This window comes from Dendronephthya gigantea, unplaced genomic scaffold, assembly GCF_004324835.1.
Source record: "Dendronephthya gigantea isolate DGI-Jeju-01 unplaced genomic scaffold, DenGig_1.0 000918F, whole genome shotgun sequence".
In the NCBI taxonomy this organism is placed as follows: Eukaryota; Metazoa; Cnidaria; class Anthozoa; order Malacalcyonacea; family Nephtheidae; genus Dendronephthya; species Dendronephthya gigantea.
The window spans coordinates 1,707-12,255 of record NW_021163928.1 but is presented as its reverse complement, the minus strand read 5'-3'; the positions used below and the strand labels follow the sequence as shown (position 1 = coordinate 12,255).

Genomic DNA, 10,549 nt, shown 5'->3' with positions numbered 1-10,549 from the left:
AACAGTTTTCTTTGATTGAAACCGCTTTATCAATGCTGCTTTTGCATGAACAAAAGTATCTCTTTGACTAGCTGCTAAACGACTAAAGAACACTTTAGCTTCCTCTTTTAATGATAAATGCAAGCACGCGACTTGTTTTGCGTCAGTTTCTATTCCTTTCGCTACGAAATATGATTCAACTTGATCTAGGTGTTTCGCGATGTCGATAAACCATAGATATAGAGACCGAATATTGTAATCGTATTATATTTGAAAACAATCAAACAAGCAATTCGATCTAAAGTTAATAAACAAAATAAAGCTATGTAATATACTATATAAAGATCAATTTACCATGCACATAATAATACCTAATTTACACATACTACGTTTAACAGTAACAAAATAAACATTAACTTACTTCTGTGACAATATCCAGTCTTTCAATACATAAATGTTAGTAAACTTATTTACCCAGGTTAGCAATCGTTAAACAGTCCTTTCTCAGTAAGCGCTCTCTTCCTCTGGTTTGCATGCGGTCCTAACACCTAATCATAGTAATTACTTAAAATGTCAATCAAACTTATCAGTCCTTATTGGCTGTATCTTATTAATTAATAACTAAACTAAACGTGCATATAAACATCGTATATAACGAAACATCCTCCCCGCCCCAAAACGGGATACATTTTCTAATCGTCATCGTTGTAGCCTTCTTCTGGATAGATCACGGCAATCTTGGTCACTGGTCGAACATATTCTCCAACCGCTGTCTTCACTTTTACATTTCTGATACGACCGTCCTGACCAGGATGTACTTCAATAATCCGACCCAGCGTCCACTTTCTTCGTATCGCATTGTCCTCGACGTATGTTATATCATTCACTCGTACGTTTCTTCGTTCAATCTGCCATTTCTTTCTTACCATGAATGATGGGAACACATCACGAGTCCAGCGCTTCCAGAACGAATCGACCAGCTTCTGCACGAATTCATATCTATCACGTGGGTTTCTTGTCGGCTTAAACGGACCTTGAGGTACCACTGACGTAGCGCGGCCAAGCAATATGTCGTTCGGGCATAGGTACGATCCATCGTCAGGGTCATTGGGCGCTCTACCAATGGGTCTTTGGTCTAAGTTAGCAGACTCTAGCAAGTAGGTGCACAGCTCAAACGGCGTCAACGTTTGATCTCCAATAGCTTTCTTCAGGGCTCTCTTACAGTTCTTCACCATGGCTTCTGCGCAACCGTTGTGGTGGGGCGCGTTTGGGGTGATAAATTTCCACTCCATACCTTTCTCTGCGCAGAACTCTTGGAGTTGTTCTTTGCTCCAACCGGCAATCATTTCTCGTAGTTCGCGTTCCGCACCAACAAATTGAGTTCCATTATCGCTCATTATAACGGCTGGCTGTCCTCTGATCGAAAAGAACCTACGAAGAACTTGCAGGAACTCCATTGTTGAACAATCAACTGCCAACTCGAGGTGAACTGCTCTTGTATTTAGGCAAGTAAACACAACACCATAGTGTTTTGTCGTTTTGTTGCGTCCGATCTTTACAATCAACGGTCCAAAGTAGTCGCATGCTGTATGATGGAAAGGCGGCGTATTAGGTGCTAGACGAAGCTGTGGAAGATCCGCCATGTACTGCGTATTAGGTGCTAGACGAAGCTGTGGAAGATCCGCCATGTACATGTACGACTCGACTTTGTGCTCCATCTCTCGGCAGAATACGCAACGGTACTTGACAGACTTGGCGAGATCATGGGCTCTTAGGATCCAGTATTTACGTCGTGTTTTCGCTGTCGTTGTCGCCACTCCATTATGTCTAAACTGGTGCGCGTGACGGGTGATCAACTGCGCGATCCAGTGATCATGAGGTAGCAAAGCTGGGTGCTTACAGTTGTACGACACAACAGCTTCTGAGATGCGCCCTCCAACTCGAATGATTCCATTTTCATCTCGGAATGGACTTAGCGACTTGAACTCTCCTTTGATTAAACGATCATTCAAACTTCCTTGTGCTTCTTTGATCCAAAATAGCTCGGCTTCATGTAGTTCCTTGGCTGTTAGCGGGCTTTCCATGTCCACTATTCGAGTCTTCGTGTGTCATCTGTTTCTCCCCTTCGTTCTTTCACTTTTCGAGCCAATCGTTTTATTCGGGCTGCAACTCTTATCAACCTTCTCCAACTTGAAAACTTCTTGACATTGAATGCTTCCTCGGCTTTCGACAACGTTACGTTGCAAACGATTTCAACTTTCCGGCGCTCCGCGTTCACCTGTGCGAGCTCGTTTTCTGATGTCGGAGCTTCCTGTGGCCATTCTTCTTCCGGCAATTGCATAAACTCTGGGCCATGTTTCCAATCGACCGTTTAGCTCAGAAACTTTGATGCCTCGTGAAACATCATCTTCCACGTTCTCTTCTCCAGCTACGTGTTTCCATTGCGAAGGATCGGTGTTGTTTTGGATTTCTCCAACTCTGGCAGATACAAAAGGCTTGTATCCTCTCGCTTGGCTGCAAATCCACGCTAGTACAATTCTACTATCCGTGAAGTAGAATATCTTCTCAAATTTTAGACGTGATTCTTCGACAATACTCTTCCTTAGACGTGATGCCAAAACAGCAGCTTGTAACTCAAGACGCGGAATTGTCAATTCCTTTAATGGCGCAACTCTTAATTTTGCAGCTACAAATCTTGCCTCATACTTTCCATTGGCGACGCACCATCTTACGTAAGCACAAGCACCGAAAGCTTTTCTTGAAGCATCTGAGAAGACACATAACATTGGTTGTTCTAGTGCGGTTTGAGGAGTTAAACATCGGGGGAATGTCACTTCGTTTAATTGCTTTAACTCTTTGAACAGTTCAATCCAATTTTGGCAAGTCTTAGCCGGTAATGCTTGGTCCCATTCGTACCCGCTCTCCCATAACTGTTGCATCCCTATTTTAGCATGGATTAGGAACGCGGCTGCGAATCCAATGGGGTCGTATATTCTGGCAATTTGACTCAAGATTTTACGCTTTGTCAAACGTGGTTGGTTGTCACGAGAAGTGTCTTCCGAATTTGTCACTTGTAAGAGGTCGGCTTTAACCTTAAAGGAAAACGTGTCCGTATCCAAAACCTTTTCTTCGACATCACCTTGGAACATTTTCATCTTTGTCTCGCCCTCGGTTTCTCTTTCATTCAACGTTTTGTTGGAGGTCCATCCTTTGACTTTGAAACCACCAGTTGCCAAAACCGTGTCAATATCGTTCGTCTGTTGTCTTGCTTCCTCCACTGTGCCTACTGAGTCGCAGATATCGTCCATATAAGAATTTTCTTTGATGACTTTGGCAGTTTGAGGGTAATCAACTTGCTTTTCTTCCACCGTTTTCTGCAGTGCAATCTGGGCCATCGCGGGCGCAGGCTTGTCACCGAACGTTAGCACCGTCTTTACGTATACATCTGGCTTTCTTTCCGTCTCCAAATTTCTCCAAACAAAGCGATGGACATGTTGGTCTTTCTCCGGGATCAACACACGGTGGTACATCTTCGAAATGTCACCACTTGTTGCAACTTCTTTCTCTCTGAATCGCAACACGACGCCGAACAAACTGTTCAGTAAATCAGGGCCCTTTTTCCAGTAGTCGTTTAGTCTGCTGCCTTGAAACACAGAAGAGGAATTAAAGACAATCCGTACCGGGGTGCTCTTTTTCTCCGGCCGCAGCACAGCATGATGGGATGTATAATGAACAGGGCCATCATAACTACCGATCTCGTCCTTCGACAGCTTTCGCGCGAATCCCATTTCTTCCATCTCCACCATTTGTTTGTCGTACGCTAACGCTTGGGATGGGTTTTTTAGGAGGCGACGTTCGCTTGATTCGAGTCGTTTTACCGCTTGGTCTCTATTATCAGGTAGTAGTTTCGGATCTTTCTTCCATGGATAATGGATCATCCATTGCTCACCCACTTTCTCAGCTGACTGCTCGATAATAATTTTCTCTTCTCTTTCGACTTGACTCAGCTTGTCAGCTTCACAGATACAAGGTTTCACTTCAACGCCCATGCTCTCAGTTGTCCAAAATTCAGCTAAGTCGACTGGTGTTTCATATCTTACAAGAAGAACTCTGGTTGTCTCAGCGCTACCGCATCCTGGGGTTGAACCAAACAATACCCATCCTAACGGTGACTTTCTGGCAACGATTTGGTTCCCTTGCTTCATTTCTCCAGTGTGCAGGTGTGCATGATCTATGCCAATCAACAGATCAAAAGGTCCTTTTCAGCGTCTGACCTTTTCGTTGGTAAGTCCAAGATGCTCCGTGATAATAGTTGTATTGATGCTTGCAATTTCATCACTTATACATGGGATTCCAATTGCTTTCACAGAATATTTTCTTGAGTTGTCTGATGCGCTGACTGGGACTCTGTACGCTTTTGTCTTCATTTGTTCCTCTTTTCCACCGACTTTCGTTATAGTGACTGAAATGTTCTTTCCAATGAGCCCTAGGCATTCTGCGGTGTCTTGACGGATTAAGCTGATTTGTGCTCCTGAATCAAAAAGCACATTACCCCGTTTCTGAATACCGTTAGGGCCAAATATGTTTGCCGCAATAACTGGAAGCATCGATTCTTGACTATTTGCCAATGATGCAACACCGACGTTGATACCGTTGTTTTTGTGTAGCAGGGGATGATGGAATAAGGTACATTGACTTCCGTTTTCTGATTTGGTGTATGGACGTCTTCTTTTACAGTTGGCTAACTTGTGTTCTCGTCCAGCCTTCTTCAAGCAGCTAAAACAGAGATGGTTAGCTTTGGCTGCTTTCACTCGTTCATCACAGTTCAGAGCTGCAAGCTTCTGGCATTGGTCTGGCCAGTGGGATGAATCGCGGCATAACCAACATTTGTGCCACTCTTTCTTGTCATCATCACCACCACCACTTACATGGTTCACACTTCGACGACTTGTCACACCGGTTCTCACTGGGGCTGTTGCTCTTATACGTGACTTCATTTCCAGAGTCATCCAACTCATTAGACCATGAAGCGTCGCTGGTTTTCCTTCTCTTTCCAGGTCCCTGGACCACACCTTTCTGTCGTCTGCGCACATCTTTTTCTCAATAATAGACAGCATGTAATAGACAGCAATAGACTATTATCCATGTCACTTGGAATACCGACTTCTTTTAACGTGTTATAGCAGCGTTTGACCAGGTGCACCAGATCACAAAAACGCGCGTCTTCGCCCTCTTGTAGAGCTTTGAATTGTACAATATCCTGAGTTATAGTATCTGATACATATCGCGGATCACCATATATGGAGTCTAAGTACTCCCATGCTGCGTCATAGTCGGATCCAATCCCTTTAATGAGCTCTAAGGGTTTTTCTTTCAAGCAAGTGCGCAGTAAAGTTACCGAGTCTCGTTTGCTATATCTAGACTCAATCGCGTGTTTAAAGTCCGCTTTAAAAATCGCGTATTCCCGCACGTCTCCAGCAAACTTAGGCAATTTTGGTTTTTCCATTTGAAACCCACAAGTATTCTTGTTGTAAACAGTTCCTATATCGTGATTTGTTGTGTTCTGACTTGGAGGGTTTACTTGATTATCTACAGGCGCGCTCTCTTGACTAGGAACAGTGTTTTCAGTATTGTCAATAGTGTTACCGCTCTCGTCATTCACACTTTCAGAACTGTCAACGCTCGCTAAATTTTGGCTCGTATTACCTAACTCATCTTCGCTCAGTGTTCCAGACATTCCGATCATTCCTGAAGCTTGTAACACATTTGCCTCGCTTTGATTGCTTAAGTCTTCTACTAGTGAATCTACGCTTTCGATATACGTTTTTGCGTTTACGTCTACCTTCAAATAATATTGCTGACACTCGTCAAGCCATGTCTCTTCCCTTTCAAATTCAGCGTCATCTGTTATTAGGCTCGTATATGCCTCATGTTTCAACACTAAGCCATCAAACGCAGTCGTGAGTTTTAACAAAGCATCTCTTACCTCATTCGTCGGTCGTTTGTTCAAAACTAGGTGTTTTCCTTGCCGAGTAAGTCCCGCTTTCGCCGTGCGTCTGTGAATCTTTGCGGTCCTGGTGTCCTCTTCGGTCATTGTTTATCACACTCACGAGCCACGGTTACAATTAGAAATCGAATATTATGGTTTGCGATGTCGATAAACCATAGATACAGAGACCGAATATTGTAATCGTATTATATTTGAAAACAATCAAACAAGCAATTCGATCTAAAGTTAATAAACAAAATAAAGCTATGTAATATACTATATAAAGATCAATATACCATGCACATAATAATACCTAATTTACACATACTACGTTTAACAGTAACAAAATAAACATTAACTTACTTCTGTGACAATATCTAGTCTTTCAATACATAAATGTTAGTAAACTTATTTACCCAAGGTTAGCAATCGTTAAACAGTCCTTTCTCAGTAAGCGCTCTCTTCCTCTGGTTTGCATGCGGTCCTAACACCTAATCATAGTAATTACTTAAAATGTCAATCAAACTTATCAGTCCTTATTGGCTGTATCTTATTAATTAATAACTAAACTAAACGTGCATATAAACATCGTATATAACGAAACGCTAGGTGACTCTCGACTGTAGATCCATCCGTGTAATCCCAAAGTGATGCTGTAACAGACGCCATTTTACTTTGTATATAAAACCAAATAAACACTTCGACTTCGTATCAAAATTTAACAGATATCCCACCGCTGCCACCAGTGTTATAAAGAGTTATGTATAAAGAGTATATTTAATGTGATCTTTTCAAAAGATTAATGCCTTACATGTCTATATTCTACATTTCTACGTTCGCTCTGTTCCATAGAAATAATAGACATAGAATGCGCACTTATCACGAATACGTGTCCCATATTTTTTTCATGCTGTGCCCTTATAAATGCGCCATTTTGAATCTCGCGAGGAGTGAGAAATCTTTCAAAAAAACGTTTAATTCAAAACTCAAATTTTGGGTAAAGGCATATTTTACAGTCGATTATTAGCACGCGAAGGCAAAAAATGCCAAACCCAGTTCGGCATTAAGTTGCAGAACAGAAAAAACCCCCCAGAAAAATCATAGGAAAAACAGAAAAAGCGACAAGCGATAATCGACAATCGAGAAAGAGTCGATTTTCACCGATGTCTAACACTTTGTTTTCCTTTGTTTATAATGTCCTTCGTGTTCTTTCCGAAATTAAATAATCGAAGAGTCAGATACTTGTCAGCCACAAATTTGATAAATTGTGTGCTGTAGTCGTCTTCTAGTAAAAGTTCGTTGAATCCCTTTTCCTGGTCGCTGAATAGTTTTTTCGTTGTATCGAGGGAAAAATATCGACACACTTGTAAGATCATTGTTTTTCAGTAAGGTTTGAATCGTTGCTAATATTCAGTTTTAACAATAACAGACTGTTTTTGTTAAAACTGAGAAATTTAATATTTGTTATGGCTTAGAAGTTGGTAATTTTATTTGCTTTCAGAATACTCCTGTTTTAGTTATTTTATGTATAATTTTAGCTGTTAAGTGAGAAAAAGCAACGTAGATGACATGCAGGCATTACCGAGGGAATGTTGAGGAAAAGACGGTCAAAAAATCTGCCCGTAATCCCTCACAAGTTGCAACCATTTTAGTTAAAGAGTACTAACTTAAAGACATGGTGACTCTAACAAATATTGTCGTTATTGTTGTAAATTATCCGTTTTATTATATTAAGTAAACAAATATTGCTATTTAAAAGCTGTTTTCTAGCTTCGCACCTTGGCCACCGTGTGTTTACTTTGCGAAGAAGTACTAGGTTCTAACCGGAAATTAATTGCCTTCAAACTTCCGGCAGCAGCTAGTCTTCCATCTTATATATCAATGGCCGCCATTCACTTCAAAAAGGTCTATTCAAAATGGCGAAAAGTTCAAAGCAGTTCTTTCGGGAAGAACAAGAGTTGCATGAGAGTTGACAAGCGAGAGTTTACATGAGAGTTTCATCAACTATATATCATTGCTTGATCAAACGAGAACAAGAGTTGCATGAGAGTTGACAAGCGAGAGTTTGTAACTCCCGGTCGCAGAGTACAAGAGTCACAGGTTAGATGCAGATACAAGTGAGATAGAATATTCGAACTCAACAACGATGTGGTGCTTCTTCGGGAGGATGATTGGGTGCTTAGCCTCGTCATCTATATTGGTGCCTGTTGTAATCTTCCGCCCACGCAGAGAAGGCCATTAACTAGGATAGGATCCAGCTTATATACGGAACTGCTCTTCTTTATCGATTTGGATCTTCCATGAGAATTTGGCTGCTCCGTATAGATTGCACTCGTCAGCTCATCGTGGTAAGCTTCTCTCTGGACCAATCGTAGGATTTCTCTCTCGGCTTCGTTGATTTCGTACACGCTCATCGGTCGTATAGTTTTGACAACAGTCCGGTTGATTTCGGGCAGGAGATCATCCATTGGCTTGTCTTTAGTACGTTCTCGTAAGATGGATTTATAGCGTAGTGCCCATGCAACTACCCTTTTTAGCTTGTTCCATGATGAAACTCGCTCAAATTTTTTTGATATCCAGTTTTCCGAAGTCGCAGTAGTCGCGTAAACCTTTGTACTCTCTTTTATTTCTGGATCATCGCTGGGAACACCTCCTATGTCTGCAGGTCTTTGAGGCCAGCGATCCATTGGTTGAGACAGAAATTCTGGACCATGTATCCAACGTTGCATTTCAACGGCTGGTACTCCACGAGATGCTTCGTCTGCTGGGTTCAGGGCCGTAGCTAGAAGCTTAATTGGGGGGGGGGGTGCATATTCATATATTCGTCTTATGCCCGAATGATTTCTTTTGTATGCTATTCTTCCTATGGTATATAAACATGAATATATGAATATACACACACCCCCCCAATTAAGTGGTCTAGCAACGGCCCTGGCTGGGTTTAGCTGTGTAGCTACGTGATTCTACTGGGATGGCGAAGATGAATCTCAATTTGCTGCCGCACGATTAACAACAAAGGTTTGAAAACGTTTGCTATTGTTCTTTATGTACCGCAGGACACACGTGCTGTCAGTCCAGAAAAATGACTCATCCACCGGTAAACTTAATTCTTGTCTTGTTATCTTGTCCAATCTTGTGGCTAGAACAGCAGCTGATAGTTCCATTCTTGGAACTGTTATGGACTTGAGAGGAGCCAATCTAGACTTTCCCATAACAAATGAACAACTCACGTTGCCTTGGTTTTCTGCTAACCTGAGATATGTCACAGCGCCATATCTCACTTGCGAGGCGTCAGAGAAATTGTGAACCTGGCAGGATGTAATGTCACCAAAGTTGGCCGGTTTCAGACATCTGTTGATAACAACGTTCTCGAGCTTCGGCAGGTCGTCAAGCCACGTCTTCCATCGTTTTTGGTCTTTTTCGGAGATTACGTCATCCCAATCCAGCTTCTTGCGGCACAAGTCCTGCAGGAACAATTTGGCTTGGAAGATGAACGGGGCAACAAATCCCAACGGATCGTAGATCGAAGATACAATCGACAGTATTCCCCTTCTCGTCTGTGGTCTTTCTTTCAGGATTATCTTGAATCCAAATTGATCGGAGACGACATTCCACTGGAGGCCAAGAGCTCTTTCTATTTTTGCCTTCTCGAAGTCCAACTCCTTTACCGATGGGGCTCTCTCAGATTCGGGTAAGGACTTCATCACCTCCCTCGAATTCGACATCCATTTGGTCAATCGAAAACCTCCTTTCGCGAGAAGTTGTTGAAGTTGGCTTGCAAGTCGAATTGCTTCAGCGTCGGTCGCAGTCGATTTAAGACAATCATCGACATAAAAATTCTTGTTGACAGTCTCTATTGCGACAGGATCGAACTCTCCCTTGTTGTCTTCAGCAGTCTTACGCAACGCGAAATTGGCGCAACTGGGTGAAGACGCCCCACTGAACAGATGCACTCTCATTTGAAATTCTTCAGGGGGTTGACTGAGATTTCCATTTGGCCACCAAAGAAAACGTAGCGCATCGCAGTCACTTGGTCGAACTAGAACTTGGTGGAACATTGCTTCAACATCGGATGTAAGGGCGACCCTTTCTTCGCGAAAACGAGTGAGAACTCCCACGAGCGAATTTGTCAAGTCCGGCCCCTGTAGAAGCTGGTCATTCAAGGATGTCCCCCGATATTTGGCTGAACAGTCGAACACCACTCTGGTCTTGTCGGATTTCTTAGGGTGGAAAACGGGATGGTGCGGAAGGTACCAATACGTATTGAGAGGCCCTGTCTTGTTATCTTGCACACCTTGGGCATAACCTTTGCTGAGGAGATCTTCTATGAATGCTGCGTACTTCGACAACAGTGTTGGATCACGTTGCAGTCACTTTTTAAGCAGACTCAAACGGTGTTCAGCGACGGGTTTATTGTTCTCTAAACAAGGCGAATAGTTCTTCTACGGAAGCGCTATTTCATAGTGATCGTTCTTGAGCTTAACGCTGGCTTCCATTATTCTCATTGCCTTTCGATCGTTTTGGGACAGGGATGTTTTGGGATCATACACCAAATCATTGAATTCCATGTTACAAAACTTC

General features: G+C 42.5%; 2 protein-coding genes across 2 annotated transcripts; both read right to left on the bottom strand.

Annotated features, from left to right (window-relative positions):
* Positions 1-410: 410 nt before the first annotated feature.
* LOC114544723 lies at positions 411-6,523 on the bottom strand. Its single transcript, XM_028563278.1, has 2 exons — positions 6,332-6,523; positions 411-6,208 (listed from the first exon to the last, which is right to left on the bottom strand). The coding sequence occupies exon 2, from the start codon at positions 4,182-4,184 to the stop codon at positions 2,232-2,234; it is 1,953 nt and encodes a 650-aa protein (XP_028419079.1). The 5' UTR covers positions 4,185-6,208; positions 6,332-6,523; the 3' UTR covers positions 411-2,231.
* LOC114544721 lies at positions 672-2,063 on the bottom strand. The gene has a single exon (XM_028563277.1). The coding sequence runs from the start codon at positions 2,061-2,063 to the stop codon at positions 672-674; it is 1,392 nt and encodes a 463-aa protein (XP_028419078.1).
* Positions 6,524-10,549: the final 4,026 nt, after the last annotated feature.